Raw genomic sequence first — 25,507 nt, 5'->3', positions numbered from 1 at the left:
GCTGTGTTTACCCCTTTATATACTGAATCATTTAATTTAGGGAAAAATACTTAAATCAATATTTTTTTCCCCCAGCTTGTCAAGTAACTATGAAGCTCAAATGAAGAGTCTCTTAAGGATCGTGAGGATATTTTGTCATGTCTTTCGCATTGGCCCATCCTCTCCCAATAATGGAAATGATATGGGCTACAATGGAAATAAAACTCCAAGAAGTCAGGTGTTCAAGGTCAGAAAAGTATATGACGTTGTTAGGAAGATAGACGTTAAAGAGATGAATTTCACAAAGCATGCATTCATTAATCAGACATCTCATGAACAGGAAGTAAGTTTGGTTGGTACCCCTATCTGTTTTTAAACTAGGCCCACCTCTTTACTTTTTGTGTAATCAGGTTTTTACATTACATTTTTTACTGACCTACATCTTACCTATTCTTTTTCTCTTCTTAATGTCTCCTATTAATAATCTAATATCATTTATAAGATATTTTAAATGCTTTAATTATCAGTCTGTGTGTGTTATGGTAGATCTTAGGTTTTTATTTCTGTTTTAGGTTTAGCAGTATAGCTTGTAATCTCAATGCTATAACATTAGGAAATATACTAGAATGCATTAATATAAATCCAAAATATGATGATTAGAGGTTTATAAGGTTTCTATCACTTCTTTTATCTGATTTCTCAAAATAGATTAAATTAATTTAATCTGTTTCTGTTTTTACTTTCATCACCAAGTCTTTTCTGAAGTAACCTTGTTTAAGAACTTTCAACCAATAACTTTATTATTGAATACTTTAAAGTTAATTGGCTTTATAGTATCTTGAAACATCTGCACAAAGCTCTGTTAATGAAAAGTCTCACTTCTGAATGTATATTTTTCATATATATGATACTTCAGTAGAAAATTGTGTAACTTGCTATTTTGTAAAGCATTCCATTTTTGCTATCCTCTAAATTCCTTCTTTTCAAAACACATTGTTACATTTTCTTCAACATGAAAATCACATTAGCATTGAGGTAGGTAGGTAGGTATGTATACTGAGAGATGAATATATTGGTAGAAACAAAGTAGCCCCAAAAAAGAATACTCAAAATTCAAACCTTGTAATTCTTCATTTTGTTGAATAGTGTGTCCTACTGGAAGGAGGGGAGAAAATATACAAATGTAAAAAGCCTCTGTTTCAGATATTGTCTAATTCTTGATGGTAAAATAGTCTGTCCTTTTCTCAGTGACTCTACTGGGAAATATGAAATCTACTGCAGAAGAAATATTGCTAATATAACTCACGCTTTTTCCTAAAACTGAAATATTACAGTTGAATTACTTGATACGCAGGTGAACATCACTAAACTCTATTCATACAGTGCCCTTCTTTATTGTCAACAAAGATTTTAATGGCAGAGTGCTGTGGGGAAGATTTGCATTACTAAAATCACATTGCTTTCTCAAAATACACTGGTAATGGTTTTTTTACGCTATAAAGCAAACTTATATTTTCAAATACATGAGCTTAGTATATTTAACTATGTACTGTACTAACATGGCTTTAAATCTTAACTTGCTAATTTGCAAAAGTGAGAATTGCATGATGGGTCTCAGTTTGTTTTGTTTTTTAGTGAATTTTTTTCTGCGTTTAGAAATCTTAAAATTTTGAAGAAAGGATTCTGCCTTCGCTTCTGATGGCTTTTCTGTTTGGGTATTTTAGCACAGATTAATTTTCACTTTCAGGTGTTAACCCTCATCTCCAGGTGTATATTTTACTTGACTAGCAATGGCTAGGGCTAGTTTAAAAGTCTTCAGTGGCATATTACAAGTAGTATGCTCCTTTTGGACTCACAATATTCAGGTAGCTTAGCTGGTGGGGCCAGACAGTATTTGGCTCCCAGAAGACATGTTTTCCTCTTTAATCCTTCTTTAGGTGTGTAGTGGTCCTGGTCACTTTAATCCTTTGGGAAGAAAGAAATGTCATACTGTGTCTGCCAGTTAGCAGTGGTTACTGTTTCAAGTGGAGGCTGCTTTAGACCTGTGAATTGTACCAAACAATGTGTCCGTATATTTAATACATTTTAAAATATACATCTTGGGTGTTGTAGTGGTCCTACTGAAGTCAATGGTAAAACTGACTCCTGTTGTAACTTCAATGGGGCCAAAATCAATTGATACATATCAAGTACAAGCTTCTGAAATAACCACAGTGAGTAGCAAAAGGTACTACCACAAGTCAAAATATAAATCCATTTAAAGGTGAAGCAAGCACAATATCAAATCATATTAAAATGTCTTTCATAGTACCCTCAAAATTGCTAAATTTAGGCTTTAGCTTGTAAGCTTTTTAAAGGCAAAGGTCCTTAACTTAAAACTGTAAAGCCAGTGGCAGAACTCTATCTAGGGTTCCAGTTAATCTTAACTTTCATGACTGCCTTTATGAAAGGAGTAGTCTTATGTAGCTGGCTTTCAAACCATTGGGGCTTTGCTTTTAATTGCACCCAGAAGTGAGAAGAACGAGTGCAAAGGATGAATGCTATGCACTCATTTGAACCAGTGCAGAATTCTGAGAACAGATGTTTTATGAGAACAGTGTTCCCTCTTGTAGGCAGGTGGATGTATTCTTCACTAGGTGAAGTCACTGGGTGCCCGTCAAGGAAAGAGCAACTCTAGAAACTTTCTTTCTTGAAATGCGGTGCCCAGAACTGGACACAATATTCCAGTTGAGGCCTAACCAGTGCAGAGTAGTGTGGAAGAATGACTTCTTGTGTCTTGCTCACAACACACCTGTTAATGCATCCCAGAATCATGTTTGCTTTTTTTGTAACAACATCACACTGTTGACTCATATTTAGCTTGTGGTCCACTATAACCCCTAGATCCCTTTGTGCCGTACTCCTTCGTAGACAGCCTCTTCCCATTCTGTATGTGTGAAACTGATTGATTGTTCCTTCCTAAGTGGAGCACTTTGCATTTGTCTTTGTTAAACTTCATCCGGTTTACCTCAGACCATTTCTCCAATTTGTCCAGATTGTTTTGAATTATGACCCTATCCTCCAAAGCAGTTGCAATCCCTCCCAGTTTGGTATCATCTGCAAACTTAATCAGCATACTTTCTATGCCAATATCTAAGTCATTGATGAAGATGTTGAACAGAGCTGGTCCCAAAACAGACCCCTGCAGAACCCCACTTGTTATACCTTTCCAGCAGGATTGGGAACCCTTAATAACTACTCTCTGAGTAAGGTTATCCAGCCAGTTATGCACCCACCTTACAGTAGCCCCATCTAAATGGTATTTGCCTAGTTTATTGATAAGACTATCATGCGAGACCGTATCAAGTGCATTACTAAAGTCTAGGTATACCATATCCATCGCTTCTCCCTTATCCACAAGACTCGTTATCCTATCAGAGAAAGCTATCAGAATGATTTGACATGATTTGTTCTTTACAAATCCATGCTGGCTATTCTCTATTACCTTACCACCTTCCAAGTGTTTGCAAAGGATGGATCTAGACAGTTCTCAGTGGTACCAGATGACAGAACAAGGAGTAATGGTCTCGAGTTGCAGTGGGGGAGGTTTAGGTTGGATATTAGGAACAACTTTTTCATTAGGAGGGTAGTGAAGCGCTGTAATGGTTACCTAGGGAGATGGTGGAATCTTCTTTCTTAGATGTTTTTAAGGTCAGGCTTGACAAAGCCTTGGCTGGGATGATTTAGTTGAAGATTGGTCCTGGTTTGAGAGGGGGTTGGACTAGATGACCTCCTGTGGTCCCTTCCAACCCTGATATTCTATGATTCTATGATTTATTATATTTTAAAATAATTTTCAGAAGTGCCTAAAGTTCCGGGCACCTCTTCTTTAAACCAAGGGTGGGCAAACTTTTTGGCCTGAGGGTCACATCTGGGTATGGAAATTTATACGGCGGACCATGAATGCTCCTGAAATTAGGGTTTGGAGTGCAGGAGGGGGTGTGGGCTCCAGGAGGGGGTGCAGGCTTTGGGGTGGGACCAGAAATGAGGAGTTCAGGATGTGAAAGGGGGCTCCAGGCTGGGGCAGGGGTTTGGAGTGCAGGAGGGGGTGTGGGCTCCAGGAGGGGGTGCAGGCTTTGGGGTGGGACCAGAAATGAGGAGTTCAGGATGTGAAAGGGGGCTCCAGGCTGGGGCAGGGGTTTGGAGTGCAGGAGGGGGTGTGGGCTCCAGGAGGGGGTGCAGGCTTTGGGGTGGGACCAGAAATGAGGAGTTCAGGATGTGAAAGGGGGCTCCAGGCTGGGGCAGGGGTTTGGAGTGCAGGAGGGGGTGTGGGCTCCAGGAGGGGGTGCAGGCTTTGGGGTGGGACCAGAAATGAGGAGTTCAGGATGTGAAAGGGGGCTCCAGGCTGGGGCAGGGGTTTGGAGTGCAGGAGGGGGTGTGGGCTCCAGGAGGGGGTGCAGGCTTTGGGGTGGGACCAGAAATGAGGAGTTCAGGATGTGAAAGGGGGCTCCAGGCTGGGGCAGGGGTTTGGAGTGCAGGAGGGGGTGTGGGCTCCAGGAGGGGGTGCAGGCTTTGGGGTGGGACCAGAAATGAGGAGTTCAGGATGTGAAAGGGGGCTCCAGGCTGGGGCAGGGGTTTGGAGTGCAGGAGGGGGTGTGGGCTCCAGGAGGGGGTGCAGGCTTTGGGGTGGGACCAGAAATGAGGAGTTCAGGATGTGAAAGGGGGCTCCAGGCTGGGGCAGGGGTTTGGAGTGCAGGAGGGGGTGTGGGCTCCAGGAGGGGGTGCAGGCTTTGGGGTGGGACCAGAAATGAGGAGTTCAGGATGTGAAAGGGGGCTCCAGGCTGGGGCAGGGGTTTGGAGTGCAGGAGGGGGTGTGGGCTCCAGGAGGGGGTGCAGGCTTTGGGGTGGGACCAGAAATGAGGAGTTCAGGATGTGAAAGGGGGCTCCAGGCTGGGGCAGGGGTTTGGAGTGCAGGAGGGGGTGTGGGCTCCAGGAGGGGGTGCAGGCTTTGGGGTGGGACCAGAAATGAGGAGTTCAGGATGTGAAAGGGGGCTCCAGGCTGGGGCAGGGGTTTGGAGTGCAGGAGGGGGTGTGGGCTCCAGGAGGGGGTGCAGGCTTTGGGGTGGGACCAGAAATGAGGAGTTCAGGATGTGAAAGGGGGCTCCAGGCTGGGGCAGGGGTTTGGAGTGCAGGAGGGGGTGTGGGCTCCAGGAGGGGGTGCAGGCTTTGGGGTGGGACCAGAAATGAGGAGTTCAGGATGTGAAAGGGGGCTCCAGGCTGGGGCAGGGGTTTGGAGTGCAGGAGGGGGTGTGGGCTCCAGGAGGGGGTGCAGGCTTTGGGGTGGGACCAGAAATGAGGAGTTCAGGATGTGAAAGGGGGCTCCAGGCTGGGGCAGGGGTTTGGAGTGCAGGAGGGGGTGTGGGCTCCAGGAGGGGGTGCAGGCTTTGGGGTGGGACCAGAAATGAGGAGTTCAGGATGTGAAAGGGGGCTCCAGGCTGGGGCAGGGGTTTGGAGTGCAGGAGGGGGTGTGGGCTCCAGGAGGGGGTGCAGGCTTTGGGGTGGGACCAGAAATGAGGAGTTCAGGATGTGAAAGGGGGCTCCAGGCTGGGGCAGGGGTTTGGAGTGCAGGAGGGGGTGTGGGCTCCAGGAGGGGGTGCAGGCTTTGGGGTGGGACCAGAAATGAGGAGTTCAGGATGTGAAAGGGGGCTCCAGGCTGGGGCAGGGGTTTGGAGTGCAGGAGGGGGTGAGCGCTCTGGGTTGGGGCTGAGGATGAGCGGTTTGGGGTGCAGGAGTGTGTTCCAGGCTGGGACTGAGGGATTCGGAGGCTGAGAGGGGGTTAAGGGCTGGGGCAGGGGGTTGGGGTGTGGGAAGGGTCATGGGTGCAGGCTCTGGGCGGCACTTAACTCAAGCTGCTTCCGGAACCAGCACCATGGCCTACATGGAGGGGTGGCCAGGCAGCTCTGCCCGCTGCCCTGTCTGCAGGTGCTGCCCCTTCTGCAGGCACTGTCCCTGCAGCAGGAGCACAAGGGGCAGATTAAAAGGTTCAACAGGCTGGACGTTGCCCATGGGCCGTAGTTTTCCAACCCCTGCTTTAAACACTTAAATAAAAAAAAATGGTCACAGTAATCTGGCATGGAGAGGTGTAAAGAGTTTGGATAGACCCTGAGCATGGGCTGACATGGAAAAAGCTCACACTTTGAGGGAAGAGAATAGCTGTGTGATCTTACTGGAGGCATAGTTAAGATTCCATCCTTAACTCACTACAACAGACCCAGCCAAGCTTCATTTAAGAGATTCCAAAGGTACTAAAAGTGGATGTATTACCTGTGTCATGCAGATGATAGAATGCACTAGGAGTCAGCCTCTCTTCATAGGTGAAGAAATCACTAGCTAATTAAAACTCACTTCTTGATTATACTGTACTTTGGCTGTGCAAAGAAATTCTTTGGTATATATATATTTTGTTTAGAAACCCAAGAGTGAAGGAAATCCCTTTTAACTCAAATTAAGTCTACCTGTGAGAAGTCCGTTTTCTGTTTACTTGGACCAGGTTCTAGTCTTCTCCCTGTTATATTCCATTGAATACCTCAAATTATTTCAGATTCAAGACTGAAGTAATGGTCCCACATCACACTGCAGCTCTAATTTGTCAGTGACAGGCATGGATGGCTACTTTGAGGTAGTCATTAGAAAAGGATCAGAACTTCTTGTTCTACATTGTGTGTTCAAACTCACTGTAGATTACCTTTGCTATCTTGTAAACTGGAGGCAATAATTGGTCCAATAGGACCCTAAAAGAGCAAACTATCTGTGGAAAAAATCATGCAGGCACTACTACTGCTTATTCTAAATGTTTTCCCCTGCAAGCATGCTTCTGTCTTACATTGCTTAAGTCATAGCCAGTTTGCTTTTATCTGGGTCTAACACTGGGAGAATTTTAAGACTGTAGAACTCAATAAACTTGGCTAGTAATTCCAATAAATCCTAATGTGATCTGCACACTTCTAGATTTACAAATTAACTCTATTCCAGGATACTTTGACTTGAGTCATGTCCCTGAGAGTGGGCATCTTCTAAACCTGAGATCAAATACAAAAAACATGGCAGTGACCTCTTTCCTGGTCCGAATTCAGTTCAATTTGGACTTAGTTCATCTTATTTCAGCTAGGTACTAACACAGTGCAATCCAATTAAGTGGTGGTAGTATATGCAAGGTCAGATGCTTCATTCATGGGTGAAATATAGATTATGATGGTCTTATTGATTAAGCATTAAACAGCCCAAAGTTGATGATGCTGTTGACTAATTTCCCTGTGTATCCAAAGCAATATCCTTTAAGAGATCACTGGGATAAATAAACGTTAGATATGCTATGCCTGAATTGTGGCTTTGTATTCTTTAGGCTTCAGTGCCTGTATTAAGTGTTTAATTTATCTTGTTCTACTGATTTTTTTTTTCAAAGTCTTTGATTTTTTTCTGGTGAACTTCTTTTCATAATCTCCCTGTCCTAATCAGAGAAGCCTGTAACATTTGATTCTCTCATTTCTAGTGTCAAATTATGATTTTTTTGTTGTCATGTGGCTATTGCTTTTATGGACTGGTGGTTCCCTGCTCTAAACCTTTTTAAAACTAAAACATTTGTCCGTTGGCTGGAAGGTATTGCTGTATACTGTAGCATGAAACTGGGTTTGATTTCTGGCATTGCAGGTCAGTAGAGCAGTGGCTCTCAACCTTTCCAGATTACTGTGCCCCTTTCAGGAATCTGATTTGTCTTTCGTACCCACAAGTTTCAGTTCACTTCAACTACTTGCTTACAAATCTGATATAGAAATACAAAAGTGTCACAGCATGGTATTATTGAAAAAAACACTCTAGTAGAGAATGAAAGTGCTGCACAGGCAACATGAATAGGTTTAAGGGAAGGGATTGTGCCATGTGTTACTGAACAGTAGCCTTTCTGGACACACACACAATAAAAATTACGCGATTCAAAGGATGTTTGATGTGTGTGCTAGAATCATAGAAATGTAAGGCTGGAAGGGGCCTTGAGAGGTTGTCACGGAGTGTGGGGGAGTCCGGCCCTGCATCCCTCTTCCTGGGACTCTCAGTGACTCTCAGCCAGCCAGTAAAACAGAAGGTTTATTGGACAACAGGAATGCAGGTTACAGCAGAGCTTGCAGGCACAGTCAGGACCCCTCAATCAAGTCCTTCTGGGCTTTCAGGGTGCTTGGATCTCAGCTTAGGATACCCTGAATTCCGCCCACGCAGCCCCAAACCCAAACTGACAACTACTTCCCTCCTGCCAGCCCCTTCCTTTGTCTTCCTTCCCGGGCAAAGGTGTTGACCTCTCCCCTCCCTTACCTAGCTCAGGTTACAGTCTCCGGTATAGTCCATCCCCTAAAGTCCTGCCCTGCTCTCCCATTCCCCACACAGACAGCCCCTACTCCACCACAGAGGTCAAGTACAGCCCTCTGTGCAAGGAGAAAATGGAGATCAGTTACTCTTTCCTGATTCATATTGGATATAGAATAGAATTAAATTCATTCTTGTCATTATAGAATGAAGTGTAAGGTCTGTAGTTTTAAAAGCAAACTAAGTTGGTTTCTTGGTGACAACTTCAGCTAAGTCATCCTGCTTAGGCATGGTCATTAATGCCAGCATAAAATGTAGACCACTTCGGGAAGTGTGTGTGAGGATTCACATTTGGTAAGTCATAATGTTGAAATAGGAAAACAGGAACTGAAACTGCCTTGACCACAGCTCTGAATACAGTCTGAATGAATTTTGGGTCAGACCTCCAGGAATACCAATTTGGTGCCTGCAGAGCATAATGGAACAGAGAATTAAAAATAGGAGTCCTAAGAAATCAAGAAGGATGTTTGACAAGCATCTGAACAAGCATCTGAAATACTTAGGAGAAAGCATGCTTTAGAAATGCAAGGCTAATCGAGGAAATGCCTACCTACCTTTGTCTTTCAGAGTATATATGTTATGCATACAGCTACTTTTTAATCTGACTTCTATGTAATTCAGTAAATCTTGTTTTTTAATTAAAACATTTAAGTCTTACATTGTTTTGTGGTAAAGTCAGTCATGCATCCTTGGAGGGAAGCTAACCTTCTGACCTCTTGTGAGAAGTAATTGAGGTAAAAATGACACCTATATTGAAGCACTCAGTTGAGATGACCCCCAAAAAGTGTCGTACGGATACTGTTTTGTCAGCACGGGTGCAACGAAAACAGATATCAGTAAGTGGCAGGAACAGAGTACTGAAGTTATAAGGGGAGAGGTCCAGATCCCACTTCGCAATTACAACAGAACCCTGTTTATCTGACTCTCCCTTAACAGGCTCTCCACATTTACCAGACAACCAGGATTCCAGGACCAGAAATGGGCAATTTCTCCTGTGGCCGTTAGATGGTGCTGCAGCATCACATTTTCCCATTTTTCTGGTTTTTCCAGAATTTTGATTATCTGATCTGGTCTTGGTTCCAGTTAGACCAGATAAATGGGGTTCTATTGTACCTCTGCAATAATGCTTTTTAAGAGGGAGAAAGGATGAAATGATGATACCTGTGTGCGTACAAAAGCTGCCTTTCTTATTCCATACTCTTCAGTTACACCTCTAGTGAACTGTGGTCTTAAACAAAATAGATACTAAATATCTTGTCCTGTTTTTTTTTAAAAAAATTATACTGCTCTATGAATAGCTTTGCAAAATAGTGAATGAGATTGGTGTTTAAAGGGCAGTGGGGAGACTTGCATAATTATTACCAATAAACTTGTTTCTAGCCAGTGAAATTAATCATATTAGCAATATGAACTCTGAGACGTTCATGATACTAGCAGAACTACTCCATAAAAATATTAATTTTGGTCCTGCTGTGGCAAACTTTATGTTGATGGTCAGAGTCTGCTTGCATAGAGCCTCGTTTGGAGCAGTTTGCTTGATCTAGATATAAAAAAAGAACAGACTTGTTCAGACTTCTAACATTTCAAATAGTATACGCAGGATTGTTAGAACATGAATTTCATCTCTGTCTCACTGTCTGACCATAGCAGTTAAGATAGCGCTACCTCTGGTCAGTAGTATGTACATAGCAACTGCTGGACTAACATGTTATGTGTGAGTTATAAATTAAAGTTGGTGTAAAACACAAGGTGATCATATATTTCTTCTTTATCTACTACGTGATTCCCTCCCCCCCCCCCTTCTCCTTGGTTTTATGTGGGTTTTTTAGATTACTGTATGGCTATGTGAAAAGATTTTACATGAAGAACAAATACTTGACTGTATCTGAGATGAGCTTTATTAGAATTTAATTTAGCAGCATCACCATTTGCATGGAAGTTGTGCTGTACTTGTCTTTGTTTATGGTGCGATCTTATTTCTAATATTCACAAATACGTCCAATTACATTTTTGTCATTTCCTTATCCGTTGCAGCCGCTGGAATTACTCTGGCACTCATTAGATGAATGGCTAGTTCTAATAGCTACAGAACTGATGAAAAGCAAGAGAGACTCTGCCAACATTACATCCATTTTACTAAAGCAGAAAGGGCCAAATCAGCAGGATGCTACTCTTAAGCCTGCCTTTGACACTGCAGGAACTGAGAGCAGAGAAAAACTATCTACTGACACAGGGGATTGTAAAGCATATGATGTTGCCAGGAAGCAGGAAGCTTGTGCAGATTGCCAGGATGTTATCTCGGTGACAGCAAACAGGTTGAGTGCTGTCATTCAAGCGTTTTATATGTGCTGCTCCTGTCAGATGCCTCAAGGGTAAGGAGGATTTTGCTCATTATCTAAAATTTTATTTTTTAAAATTAGTCTGATTTCTTGTGAAAATATGCATGCTGACATATTTAACGACAATCAAGGGATTGCTCTGTGCTTCTTTCATTTGTTCAAGTACGTTGTTATTTTTCATAACGCTTCTAAACAATGCAGCACACCTTCCTTTTCTTAGTGTTGCTGCTGTCTCATGAAAACTCTCGCTGCAATTCTGCTCACATTGAGTATCTTGATCAGTTTTTGCTTTTTTTGTCTTGTGTGTGATAGTTGTGGGAAAACATGATCTTCTGGGGTTCAGCTACTTCCACTTTATATTCCACATATGAAGTCATCCCTAGTTTCACATAATTGTATTCATAACTGCTACTATAGTTTCGATATCAGAAAAATCAGAACTGTCACTTCATGCAAAAATAAGCACCAGCGGCAGAACTCATCTGACTTGATGTCACAGAGAATTGTAATGGGATACAAAACTTTTCACCTCTAGGTCATGCCCATTATGAATTCAGTCCCAGGTTAGCAGACACTAAAAAGCTGTTACCATATGACATCTGTTCTAATGGCCCAGGTGAAATAGATTGGTGGTCTCAGTCCAATACCTAGTGAGTAGACAAGTGTCTCCATTATAACTGAACTCTTCTTGTTAATCTATTTGACATAAAGGACTGAACTTGTCTTGGTAATACGCTACTTGCCCTATAAGCATAACACTGTTGGTGTTCGTGGGATAGTGTGAGAGAGCTTGTACTGCTGCTCCCTCCAGTTTTTCTAAGCCTAAAGTATTTCATTGTATAGTATTGTTCATGCAACTCTTTTTTCACAAACTCAGATCTCAAAGAAAATGCTTCTGCTTTCATAAAAATACTTAGCAGTAGGAGTAATAAAGCTTCTGGTTTAACTCTAAAAGATTAGATTTGAATCCAGAGGATATTCCCAACAGAGCAAAATTAATTGAAGGCTGATCAGTTGTAGCTGAAAGTTTTCTGGCACGTTGGGCAACATGTCCTTTTTTTTGTTTTTAAAGTTGAGAAGGGAGTCAAACTTTTAGTCTCCAACTCTTTCTAAATGTTGAGTGTATTTTGGAAAATAGATTAAAGAAAACTAGAAAAATAGGTTAAAAATAGGGTCCCCCTCTAAGTGAGGATTATAATTGCACAAAAATTTTAACCACTCAATGGTTAGCACAATTCTGAATGTAGATATAGAGTAAGCTTAAAAACATACAAACTTTTAAAAGCATTTGATATATTTAAAAGTAACTTCCTCTTAACTGCCAAGATCTGAAGTTTCAGAACCATTCTTGTACAAGAACTGATAAACCAGAAGCGTAAAGCTGTGTAAAAGATGCAGTTCCCTAAAATGTTTGACGTATTTCATGTCATCACCTCTTGCTGGAGAAATACAGGTTTCTGAGTTCAGGTGTGGGCAAGTGAAAGGTAATGATCATATTGATATCTTTTGGCTTGGTCTATATACAGACAGATGTCAGTATAACTACGTTGGTCACGGGTTTGGAAAATCCACATCCCTGGGTAATGCAGTTATGCTGACCTAACTCCCTGTGTAGACAGTGCTATGTCAACAGGAGGGCTTCTCCTGTCAACATAGCTACAGCCTCTCAGGGAGGTGGAATACCACCGGGGGCATAGGTAGTGTTTCCACTAAATGCTACAGTGGTGTAGTTGCAGCGCTTGTGTGTAGATAAGTTCTTAGTATCTGTGTTCGTATTAAATGTTTTTGTTCACCTTCAGATGGTAATACCTTTTTAAGATCTAGGTTAAACAGTTAAAAGCTCCACTAAAAACATGTTATGTTAACATGCTCTGTATATTTAAATATAAACTCAAGCTGTTAGGTGCTCTTAACGTTATAGTAGTAACGTTATTCACCCACGAAAGCTCATGCTCCAAAACGTCTGTTAGTCTGTAAGGTGCCACAGGATTCTCTGCTGCTTCTACAGTAGAAAGGGTGTATGCTGAATTGTATCATCCAATGCATGTGTTCCCACCTGTATCATGAAAGAAGCAAAAGTCCTGCAGAAAATGCATGTGATAATGCAGTGAGGCTGTAACACAAACCATATGCCCAGGAGAGCAGTTACTAGTCAGGCTGCATGGCCAGGCTTTGACACTTGACTCTTCTTGCCTTTTTGATTGCTTTACATTGCATCCTCAGAGGTGTTGGTATACTAGAAGATTAAAACTAATTAATTATATACTTGAAAAATCCTGTATCGCAGCATGATACCAGGATTACATGTAATTTTAAGTAATAAATAAATAAATAAATCCTAAGGTTTGTTGTACAATCTTAAATTCTGCATTCGTTTTATTTTCATTGAATAAAATTATTCACAACTGAATACATTTGATTTGTATTACAGGATGACGTCACCTCGTTTTATAGAATTTGTCTGCAAACATGACAATGTTCTTAAGTGCTTTGTTAACCGGTAGGCCTTCAAAAATTTAATTTTTTTATTTGACTAAAAATGTTAGTTACAAATTCATATTTAATTGTGATTCAGAGGTGTTTGTTGCTGGGTACAATCCTGATCCGGCATGCATTCATACACATCTAACTATGCCCATTAGTAGGCCCGTTGAACTCTGTGGAAGTACTCCTGTGCATAAATGATATATGCCCACAAGCATTGCAGGAATGAAGTTTAAATGAGTATGTACCTAAGCAACTCTTCTGTATGTTTCGTATCCCAAAACTTGTCAAGAAGGAACTAGAACCAGGGCTGGCTTTATGACCCGCAGGGCCCAATTGGAGTACTCGGCGGCAGTCCAGGGCTTCAGCGGCAATTAGGCTATTGGGGGGGGTGTGTGTGTCCGCTCTGGATTTTCCGTGGCACCGAAGGACCCCCCCCCCCCACCGCTGAAATGCCGGTGAAGACCCCCAGAGCGGGGCCCTCTTCAGCGCGGGGCCCGATTCCGGGGAATCAGGTAAATCGGCTTAAAGCCGGCCCTGACTAGAACTATTGGTCTGTAAGTAGGTGTCCTCTCCCACCCTGCTCCAAACATAGTCCACTACAGGTCAAAATTACGCTCCTTCTCCCAAGGTTTTGGTTTACTCACCAAAGGAATGCTGAATGAAGCATACAGCCTAGTTTGTCTTCTCCTTATGCTTGGCTGCTTCCAAAGTTCCTCTGAGGATTGCTCAGTCTACCCCCTTGTCCTCTCTCTAGAGAGCCTCTTGAGGTGAGTTGAGGTAATGCAAGCCTCCCACAAAGTGAGGCAGGAAAACACACTTTATGCAATGTCAGTGTTTCTTGAAAATATCCTATAGTCATTTTTGTTTTGTTAGACTTTTTAAAATACCTTTTCAGGTATGCTCAGTTCTGTCATGAGATTTTGGTTAGATCTGTGCACCTGCAACTAGTAAACTTCCAACCTAAAATTTTTTTTTTTCAGAAACCCCAAAATAATTTTTGACCACTTTCATTTTCTCCTTGAGTGTCCTGAACTGATGTCAAGGTTCATGCACATCATAAAAGCGCAGGTAAATGTTAAGCACTTCTTATTTACATCTTTAATACTTTTTTACAACACTTTTTTTTCATTTGCACATCCATAAATTACTGATTAATTCTAAAATGTGAAGGTTAACTACCTCTAGTATTTGAGCTTAAACAAATAGATTGTGATATTTGCCAGGGTGAACTTTTTATCTTCTATCTTTTCCATTTAAAATATAACTGAATTACTTTGAGGACAATTGTGACCAACTGTTTCTGGCCTATAGCTGCACAATAATTAGTCTGAGTCTTCAATGTATGATTCTGCTATAGCTGCTCACTTCAGTCAGATATCATGTTGCCAGGACATTCTCTTGCTGTCTGTAGTATAACTCCTACCACCTGTCACATGCCATCTGAGGTTAAAACACTTGGGTGTTATTGCAATTGGCTGCTTGCTTTTTTGTGTTCCAGAGAGTTAAGTAAAAAGGCAGGAAACAAAACCCAGTGTATTGCTGCTGCACACAAGGCCACACATGTGAGCATTGGCTGCAATGTGATCATTATCCAAGTCTGCACTAGTACTGCTGGTGGGTGGCTCGTGGGCAGCACTTTGTTTCATTCAGTCTTCAGCAAATTACACAAGAGAGCCCCTTTACTTCTGCAGATAGTCTGGTGATTTCCTGATATTCTCTGTAGTCCTGCTTATTAGAAAGACCTATGATAAGAAACCATTTTGTTGGTCCTTTAGACCAATTTCTCTAAAGATTTGCTCAAATCCTAAGAAGACATGTAGGCTAGCTCTGGGCCATGCTGCCTGAATAGCAAAAATCTCTTTAAAGAAATTCTGTATTTTGAGAGTTATCAAGGTCTGGACAGGATTCCCCTCTCCTCCATAGTCCACAAAGCAAAACATTTTACTTTAAGTACTTAGAGTTTATGAACCCACCTCTGTTGCCATGCGACTAACTTTTCAGGGTAGAGTGTGAGGGTTGTGCTAGCTGTCAGTCCTCTGGATAATTTTCAGTTCTGTTCCATATTGTACTCAGCCAAGCCCCGTGTGCTGGTATCCTATCCACTAAAGCAAGTAAAGGCATATTCTGCTTCCCCCGAGGGGGGAGGCGTAGCTCAGTGGCTGGGGGGAGAGATAGCTCAGTGGCTTGAGCATTGGCCTGCAAAACCCAGGGTTGTGAGTTCAGTCCTTGAGGGGGCCACTTAGGGATCTGGGGCAAAAATTGATCCTGCTAGTGAAGCAGTGGGCTGGACTCAATGACCTTTCGAGGTCCCTTCCAGTTGTAGGAGATTGGTAAATCTCCACTTATTACCTTACCTTATAATCAGTGAGCAGTGAGCACACCATTTGTCTGGCCTTGTTCTAAGCAAAATCCTATAACAGTCACCACAATTGTTTGAATGTCATGAGTCAAACAAGATGGAACTACCTTTCTGGTGAGATTTGCTGAAAAAGATGCCATTTTGTATGGATTTCTAGGGAATCCTGGCTGTTTCCATTTCCATAGGTCTAATTTGCTATTGAATTAGAGCTCTCAAAAGTACTTTGAATTACTGTAAATCATACCTTTCATTATTGCTGTTATTTTAATGACAGTATTGACTTTTCCGTCAAGGGAATTATACTTGTTTTTTTGTTTGTATCTTAGAACAGTGTCTCCTTTTAGTTTTGAGATAAACCTGCAATGGTGGATAAAACCCCAGATGAATAAGGATTTAAAATATTCAATTTCTGAGTCAGTGATTCTCATGGTCTCTGGAGTATCAGAGGACTCTACAATAAAACATTCTGAGAATCCAACAGTGGGGGTTTTTGGGTGTTGTGAGGGGAAGTGGGTCCATGAGACTTTTTCGTTTATTAAATGGAGGAAACAGAGAATCATTGCCCTAAATGAGGAAAACCTCTTTCATCAAACAGCTTCTTAAAAACCAGAGCAGTTTCAGATGAAGGCCCTGTCTCTGCTACATAATTTAAATAAGTTTGTAACCACTTAGTGGCATGGTTGGCCATAAACATGATTTGTCTCCGCAACTCACTGTTCGCAGTCAGCTGCCACAGTTGATAACCTGAAAACCAACAGTGTGGTGTTCTGCCAGAAACCTAGTTTGCCACATGATTGTCTTCCTGTAATCAGTTCTGGATTTTTTCTGTTATCCTGTGTATAAAGGACCTCTAAGCTTGGCGGTATAACTGGTTAGGCCAGTCCTCCTTCCCTGAACACGTAATCCACAATGCTGCTTCTGGCATTTTCTCTAAGCATTCTGTCTGCTGAGATGTGTGAGATAGCTGCCCACATTTCCCAGAATGCACTGATGCAGATAAAATACAGTTGTGCATGTGCACTTACTATGCTAACTATGGTTGTGAGATAGAAATGATGTACTGAAAGATAAATATATAACTCGGTCACATAGGTGTCATGAACTGGTTACAAAAGCATGGCTGTACTTGTAGTATGGTCATGGCCTAACTTGGGTCAAAACCAAACCAGATATAATGAATTTCTCTCAGAACTGAAGAAAATAAGTGACTTAAATCAAAACAAAACAAAACAAAAAAAACCCCAAACCATAATGAGTTTGCTTACTTTTACAAAAGACCTTTTCCATCATCCTATTCAGTGAAGTCATATTATTGTCAGGTACTATTGATTATGGCCTCATTAGCATAGAGGATCAATGAGGAATAAGAATGAAAGCATATGTTTGTGTAAATATGCTAAATAGACAATGTGGAGGATAGTTTCAAAGAAAACATTATTCATGAGAATTCATTATTGAATTTAAAAGTGAGCTAATTGATTGCTAATGTATTCAATTACAGATCTAACTTTCAAAGCGTCTAGACATAAGCATTTGAATTGTTAAGTGTCGTCTTTTCCAAATGTAAAAATGAGCTATACAAAATGTTTGTGTATTCTTTTAGCAGGATTAGTGCTTGATTTTGCTTTTATTCCTGTTGTGACATCTTGTTGAAATATCTGCTAATTATGCTTTAATGAAGTCCCTCACTGAAGCTTAATATTTAGAGTGAATTTAACAGAATGCTTTTATTACTAGCCTTGAGAATGATTGACTAATATATTCGGCATTTTTTACCTGTTTTTGTTTTGTAGCCCTTTAAAGATCGTTGTGAGTGGTTCTATGAACATTTGCACTCTGGACAACCAGATTCAGACATGGTGCACAGACCAGTCAATGAAAATGACATCCTGTTGGTTCACAGAGGTATTACACTACAAGGAGGAGGAGTGCATGTATAAAGTGCGTAATATTTTTGTCATTCTTTTAAGATATAAAATTAACTAGTGTTTCATATTTAGATTCTATTTTTAGGAGTAGCTGTGAAGTTGTGTCTAAAGCAAATTGTGCAAAGCTGAAGCAGGGGATTGCTGTGCGATTCCATGGCGAAGAAGGCATGGTAGGTAAAACCTTCATAAACAATTTTTGATATGCATATAAATATAATTTATACCAAATCTAACCAAAATTTGAATCTAAATGAAGTTTTAACAGTACTCTTATACTTCTGTTTAAGAAATATATTTGGTTACTCATTTTGTTAAATCATCTGTAAAATTAAATTTCTTTTTGCTGTATTTTTATCCTTTTGACATGTAGGGTCAAGGTGTGGTACGTGAGTGGTTTGATATCTTATCCAATGAGATAGTTAACCCAGATTATGCACTGTTCACCCAGTCAGCTGATGGTATGTTGGTATCTCTTGTTCTTCTAACTTTAAATTTTGCATCAGCAAATGTTCATAATCTAAGGAAAAGGTCCGATAAGTTATTCATAATGTAAACTGTTATCAATTAAGGTATAATGGACAGAAAAAGTCCTTTGCTAATAAGTAATATGCACTGTCCATTAACTACAATTGAGAACTAAGCAACTTTTATAAGCTGACATGTTGCAGACTGACTTGCAAATATTGCTCTTTCTTTGGCATGGGTGGACAAATCCTATTTTAGCTCCTTTTGAGTTCCCAGTTTAATTTTCCTTTCATTTTCCTGGTAGCAAGAAGACATACCTCATGCATCAGCAGCAGGAGGGTGCTGTCTTTCACCTTGCAGTTACTTGTATGTCTGGGCTGGTGCAGGCAGGATATGGGGAGTTTTTTTCATCCCTTCTTGACATCAGCCCCACAACTGGTTTCTGCAGTGAAAACAGCTGTTTATCTCCCTGGAATTGCTTTTCAGTGCCTGACTTCAGTACCCAAGAGACAAGAACAGATCATCTAGCTGCAAAGCTTTTCTCAGAAGTAGAGATTGTCTCACTCACACCTTCTACCAGTTTTTTAGGAAACTGCAAAGAGAACTCAGCCAGCAAATGTTGCATCCTGAAAGCTGGGAAAAAAGGTTTAGGAAGCTGTGTGAGAGAGACTGAACCTTCTGTCACTAGGTTTTAAATAAATGCAAAGAAGTCGTTAGGCTATAATCCTGGAAACACTTCAAGTATGTTCACAAATTTAGCCATGTGAATAGCCATGGAACTGCTTATGTAAGTAAAATGATGTCTGTGCATAAGCATTGTCGGGATTGGGGCCTATATGTAGTAATTCATTATTACCCTTATGATGAGGGGATAATTCAGTCATCCTTAATTGTCTATTGAAATTCCATTTTAACCCATTTCTTTCCTGAATCACTTCAGTCCTGCTGAATGTAGTACAGAAATTACAATCTGAATTAGAATATGTTTTAAAAAACAAACACCCCCCCCCCCCAACAGAACAAATTTTTACTTCAGTGTTTCAGATAATCAAACAAGTAGATTAATTACTTAGGTAGAAGAAAAATAGCTTTGAAACAGACCACAAGTGAGTACAGCTACACTTAAGCAAGTTGTTTGGCTCTGATTATAGTCTATTGAACAATGCACTCTAATTCTAAAAATCTGGAGAACTTGCTTCAACTTTTTGTTATGTAGAAAGATACTGAGAACTTGAAATTATACAATTAAATCTTAATTATCCAAAGGAACATTTTCTCCTACTTTTTCATAGTGTCAGACTTTGCCTATTGTAAGGTGTGTCCAAGTTTTGGCTATGCATGTTTTATATTTGCTCTGGATGGTCTTTGTACTTTAATTCCAAACCAGCAAGAATGTAAATATTTCTGAAAAATATTCAAATTTTTGTCTATTCAGTGGATTGAGGTGAAGAAGGTAAACACACTGTGGCCCTGGGAAATGTAATTTTTGTTGGAAATGTTAAGAATGTATATGTGCAGTAAGAAATATCTATGTTTCAGTTTTAATAAGTTGTAGAAAGTAATTACAAGTTTTATCCTGGTTTTGCCTTTTGATTTTGGTCACACCAAGAAAATAGATCTATCAGAGAAGAGGGTAATGTAGGTGTGTGTTTTTTGTTCTTGTCCTACGAACAAATTACAATTGTTAAATTTATTTGAGAGGTTCAAATTACAGTAAAAATATATAGGCTGCAGTTGTAAGATACGGGCTAAAACTATGACTAAATATAATAGCACCCTTTGTTTCGTAGGAACAACCTTCCAGCCAAACAGCAACTCTTCTGTAAATCCTGATCACTTGAACTACTTTCGATTTGCTGGACAGATCTTGGGTTTAGCTCTGAATCACAGGCAGCTGGTCAACATTTACTTCACAAGGTCATTCTACAAGCATATTCTTGGTATGGTTCTATTAAAATCCTGTTTTAGACAACTAATTCATTTCAGTAAATGATATAAATGATGTGGCTTGGTGGTACTGTTACTTATGCACTAGGCTTTCATCTTTGGTGACCTATGGTAGAGAATGGTGGATGTGAAAGTAAGTCTTTGTGTGTGTGTACATCAGGGTTACAGCACAATACAGCATGACTGGCATTCTCTGAAGAAAGGCTTAGACTGGAATAGTAAAGTTGTTGAAAATGGAAATACACTGGGTACTTCTGTGTGGGGAAACTTAGTAGAGCAACTTTTGCACTATATCAACTGGAGCAAATAGCTAGTCCTTCACACTTATTAACCAATATATGAAGCTCACTTGTGGATGTTTCTTAAGAAAAAATGACAGTGCCACTGCTATAACCCCTTTAAAGTGTAAATATATAAACTAGTGGCCATTGCCACTTTGTATTTGATTGTCTTTTAAAAAACATTCTTAGTTCAGAGACAAGTAGTACAGGCATTATGGCCAGCAGGTTCGTTAGTTTTATCACGTGCTAACACTCTGTTTGATATTTAAATGGTAGGTTCATTCTAAACCTTGTTTTCCATGGTTTGTAATTTCTCAGATATGTCCTGATCTGAAATTACTTATGTTCCCCAGTCTAGAAGTATGTGACCTTTCAGGAATTCTGACAAAAATGTCTTCATAGTGAGTCCCTGAACTAATTCAAATATTTGGAGTTTTAACATAAAACTCTATCCTTCAGTGAGGGTGCTTGGTTTGATAACTTTGAAAAAAATTGACTAAGAAGTTTTTCCAGCATTGCAAATTTATCGAGGAAACTTGCTGGATCTAGGGGGGAAAGCTACTACTCCACTCTTATCATAAACACCCACATGCACACTCAGGTTCTGATCACATAGCAACAAAGAAAATCTGTATTTTTACGACCACCAATATTAACAATTCCTTCCCTTGACAAATGTGTTACTTCTCAGTAGTGGCTCATTGGTGCTGCTACAGTAGCCTTCTCAGCCTTTTTCCTTTTCAGCGGAACTATTTTTGAATCATCATTTAGAATGTAATGTAAGTTTGTGTCCTTTCTGTAGATTCCTAGAGGATAGTTTAAAAACTCTAATAGAAAGGAGATTATTCTTGCTGAAGTTTTCAAGGAATTTCATACCAATTTCTATAGTACCCTTTTGGTTTCACCCACCTTAAATTCTGTGGGATTTTTCCATGAGAGTCTCATAACTGCCATAGCTACCTGTCCAGCAAAATCTCGAGTCTTTCTCCATTGGGAGAAGCCTAGTGTCTCAAAGGTTGCCCCAGATGCAACAGTACTGTTCCAGTCCCCAGAAAGGTGCTGGAGTTTGCTCTTTCTTCTTTAGGAATGGAGACACTAAGAACTACTGGTGTCTTTGGCTCACCCCTGAGGAACAAGAACATATCTGCTGGTCTTTGAGAACCTCTGTGCAGTACTCTGATGGAGATATGTTGCCCTTGGCATTTGTGGAATATGTTGTCTCTGGCATCGAGCTGCAGAATAGCCAGAAAACCAGAGTCCTTTGGAGAGTGCATGAGAAGTCCCACATGAGGGTGACTTCATTTCCTTACCATACATATGAGGGTGCACCCCCTAAGTGCCTCAGGTCTTTTGCTGCTGCCACTGCCACAGAATGCTAATGGAACTTACCTTCTATAGATAGGTCTTCCTCTATCCTACCTTAATATCTTCTTGTAATTAGTTAACTTAGAGTAGTATAAGGTAGTTTATTGTAAATCGCCCTCCCCTTGTCCCATATACCTTTACCAACGCTGTGTTGGGCCATGAGGTCTCATAAGGGCATCAAGAGATGTCCCTTCTGCCCAGTGATCATACCAGAGACAGGTGCTTTCATCTGGTGCTTGCTCTGTCTGGGCGAGACCCACTCAGTAACCGAAGGTACAATTTGCTGCCGCTTCCCTCCCTGCTCTAGAAGGCAGAGTCATTTCAGGCTCTAGGCTCATCTAGCTTCTCAGTGTGCCTACAGCCTTGATAGCCTTGGCTAATTGATGGTGCAGAGACCCCAGCCTCAGCGCAGGTCTTCCTGTGCAGGACCCATGATGAGTTTTACTGCTCTGGCCTCAGCGCCAGCTTTTTATCATGGGCTTGAGACCAGAATCTCTTCGGCCCCATGCTGGGAATGAATCTTTCACCTAGCACCAAAGATCAAGTTGGCACCATCTTAAAGATTTCCTTAGCCCCAGTGCTAACACAGGAAGTGCCCATCTTGCCACCTGCTCCTCGCATGATGATTTGGCACTATTCTATTCATCTACTGATGCCTCTGCCACAGCTCTGCAAGGGCATTCAGAGGTCCATTCAGGTAAAAAGAAGAAGCAGCAGCACATCTCCTCATGAGGCACAAAAAAGAGAGAAAAGGAGTTCTCTCTCTTGTATTCACTGACACACAAGTACCTCAAAGATTCTCAAATGGCATTTCTTTTCCATGTCCCTGTGGAGCCAAACATCTCAGCACCAATTAACTTGGACTTCTAACCAGTTCAGATCCCAATAATACTTTGAATCTTTCTGTGTCTGAATCTACTAGCCACCCTACAACATGCTTTTCCACTGCTTGACTCTGCACTGAAACTTAATCCTCCAGTCCCAACCCACAGGTGCCTCTGAATATCTAACCCTTTTGGAGATGAACTTTACACAGTCCCCAGAATTGATCTCAGGGCACTGGACCTCTGCTCTTGTCTTAGGTCGAGAAGTCATGGAAATCTACCATAGGCTTTCTTCAGCTACTCATGTGGCTGTGCATACAGGACTCTGAAGACCCTTTTGGAGGCTGAGACCAGTCCTGGCACTGACTGCGACACTAGTTCCAATGCCCCATCTGGCACCAGGCCCCCACTTGGCATTGATACCCTTATAGTACCTATCATTCACCCAGTGCCAAAACAACCTTCCTCATCAGCACTGATGCTGCCACTGAATCCAGTAGATGTGCAGGAGGACCTGCCTATATCTAAGGAATGGGATGAGACTCCTTCAGGATAAACCATCTGAGTCCCCTTTGGAGGAACATACAGGTGGTACATTCCCTGAAGACCAAATTGGTGCTTCATCTGTTTACATTCCTGACAATCATACTGTTTTTCAGGGGCTACTGGAAAGAATGGCAGATACATGTCAGCTGCAAATGGGTCATGGCACCAGAGAGATCCAATCCCCTGTTTGACATATTACAGGTACAGACTAGTGAGATGTAGTCTCTGCCTCTTATTCTTTGGTGGGCTGAGGATGACAGAACTATTTGGCTATCTCCTTTTTCTTCCTTGGCTGTGTCCAGGTGAGCAGACAGGATGTACACTCTGGCAAACAATGGACATCAAACAACTTTTTCCAGCCAGTTCCCTGGAGGTGTCTGCAGCATTAGAGAAAGTTAGAGGCGGCAAAGTGTCTCTTTCCACTTCTGATTGAGGGGTGTAAGCTGGGTGCTTTTGGCAGGAGAGCCTACATGTCTAGACCTCCCAAATGGCTGACTACTAAACTATCTTGTCCATCTGCAGTTACACTTTGGGGTGCCATGGGCCTCATCTTGGAATCTCAACTGGAGGAATAGAAGGAAGTGGCTAAGACCTTGGTCTCATGGAGTTGTAAGCTCACAAGACACTCTTAAGACCAGCATATGATGCTTCAGACACAAATGCAAGGAAAATGGCTTAGTTTCTCCTCTTACAGCTTCTGGTGCATGATTATTTTGGATCAGTGGATAGTGGACGCCATTGATGGTGGATACTCCATCCAGTTCTGCAACAGGCCGTTTCACCATTTTCTCCCATCTCATGAGAGAGTCCTATTGAAAGAGGTGGATTCGGTCCTCAAGAAGGGAACCATAAAGGAGTTTCCATAGGAATACTGAGGGAGAGGATTTTAACACTATCATTTCCTGATTCCCAAGAAGAGCTAATCTCTGAGGTCTATTCTGGATCTCACAAACCTCAGTAGATACATAAGAAGAACATCTTTTCCATTTCCTTGATTCCCAGGGTCACATAAGGAAGATCACGTTGGACAGAGCAAACATCATAATAATAGCTGCAACATGGTCTTGTCAGCACTTGTATCCAGATCTCCTGCTGCTGGCCATGGTGTTGCTTTTTCATTGGCCTCTGTCTCCAGACTTCTTATCTCAACAGCAAGGAAGGATTCTTCATCCTAGCATAGAGACACTCCACTTGGTAGCTTAGAGGTTAGAGAACCTGGGACTAATGTGAACAGTTCCTGCTCTCAAAGACCTCAAGCCATTCTCTTACAGCTTTCACTTTGAAATGTTATAAATAAAAATGGCAACTGTTGTCTGGGTGGCTGACAAAGGACTCGCTAGATCTCAAGCTGAAGTTCCTTCAATCTTTGAGTACATTTTACACTTAGTCTAAGGACTTAGTAGTCTTAGCCTCTCCCTGAAGGTCCACGTGGCAAAAATATCTGCTTATCAGAATGTTTTGTTAAGGACAAACCATTCTTTCACTTTGCAGGTTCCTTAAGGGCATATTAAATATTCTACCTCCTCGCCAATTAGAGAGTCCATGTCGACACGGGATCTAAATCTTGTGCTAGTAAAGCTAATGGGACCCTCCTTATGAGCCTCTCGCTCAGGCTTCTCCCAAGCATATATCAATCAAAATGGCCTTTCTGATAGCAGAGGTAATTGGTAGGAAGATGAGCATGTGAGCTTAGTGCTTGGATCACCACTCCACCCTGTGCTGTGCTCATAAAGGACAAAATCATCCTGAGGACGCATCCCAGCTTCATGCTTAAGGTAGTCTCAGATTTCCATCTATCTGTTTCCTTTGTAACACCTCATTCCCACCCAGGGGAAGGAAGTCTCAATACACTAGATATAAGAGGCTACTGTGCTTTACTTGAAAAAAAACAAACAAACAAACCCTAAACCCTTTGATTATTTAAATAGGTTATTTGTAGTATGTAGGAGAAGCTATTACCAGACACACTCACAAGACTATGTTACTATGTTCCATATATCGTCTTAGCTAGGAAAACAGTACCTTGTTTGAAGACCCATTCCACAACCGCCACCTTGGTGTCAGTGGCCCATCTTAGGCTGGCTTCCCCTGGTGGAGACTTGCAAAGAAACTGTTTGAGAATTCAATGTATGCTTTCACCAGATGCTTCTCCTTAGACTTAGCATCATACTCCAGTGTCTGGTTTTGTGCAGCTGTTATATGGTCCATATTTAGCTAAGAACTCCTCACCCACTATTTACCTGGTTGAGCCATGCTTGCTAAACTCCCATAGGTGAGAAGCATATAGGCTGGTAACTAGTGTGGTTGGAGAATTAGCTCTCTGTATTCATGCTACTGGGCCTCCTTCCTCTTTGCCATGGAGTAACATCAGGACACTGTAGTTTGGAAGAAGGAACTGGGGCAATTCCTTATGTAGCGTAGGGTGGCAATGTCACTGATACACGAGAACTCTCGTGCACCTGCCAGTGGAGGTGGTTTTGCAAAGTAGCTTGACACCAGGGGTGCCACATTGCAGTGAACTGTACAGAGGTAGCTCTTGAACACTTACTGGTAAGTAATCTTTCACATTACTGTGCAGGCAGAGAAGAAAGCTGGA

General features: G+C 41.4%; 1 protein-coding gene across 3 annotated transcripts in view; it reads left to right on the top strand.

Moving 5' to 3' along the window:
• The window catches only part of HACE1 (HECT domain and ankyrin repeat containing E3 ubiquitin protein ligase 1), an 84,858-nt gene that overhangs the window by 36,905 nt on the left and 22,446 nt on the right, over window positions 1-25,507 (top strand). For 2 of the 3 annotated variants that reach the window (XM_032783571.2, XM_032783572.2), the window contains 8 exons: window positions 76-322; window positions 10,405-10,742; window positions 13,141-13,209; window positions 14,177-14,264; window positions 17,349-17,460; window positions 17,556-17,653; window positions 17,854-17,941; window positions 19,739-19,888. In XM_032783571.2, the coding sequence (XP_032639462.1) occupies window positions 76-322; window positions 10,405-10,742; window positions 13,141-13,209; window positions 14,177-14,264; window positions 17,349-17,460; window positions 17,556-17,653; window positions 17,854-17,941; window positions 19,739-19,888 (1,190 nt within the window). The remainder of the gene's footprint in view (window positions 1-75; window positions 323-10,404; window positions 10,743-13,140; window positions 13,210-14,176; window positions 14,265-17,348; window positions 17,461-17,555; window positions 17,654-17,853; window positions 17,942-19,738; window positions 19,889-25,507) is intronic. The other variant, XM_032783573.2, reaches the window with a different exon arrangement.

Source organism: Chelonoidis abingdonii, chromosome 3 (assembly GCF_003597395.2).
Source record: "Chelonoidis abingdonii isolate Lonesome George chromosome 3, CheloAbing_2.0, whole genome shotgun sequence".
In the NCBI taxonomy this organism is placed as follows: Eukaryota; Metazoa; Chordata; order Testudines; family Testudinidae; genus Chelonoidis; species Chelonoidis abingdonii.
This window is presented reverse-complemented; position numbering and strand designations above follow the sequence as displayed.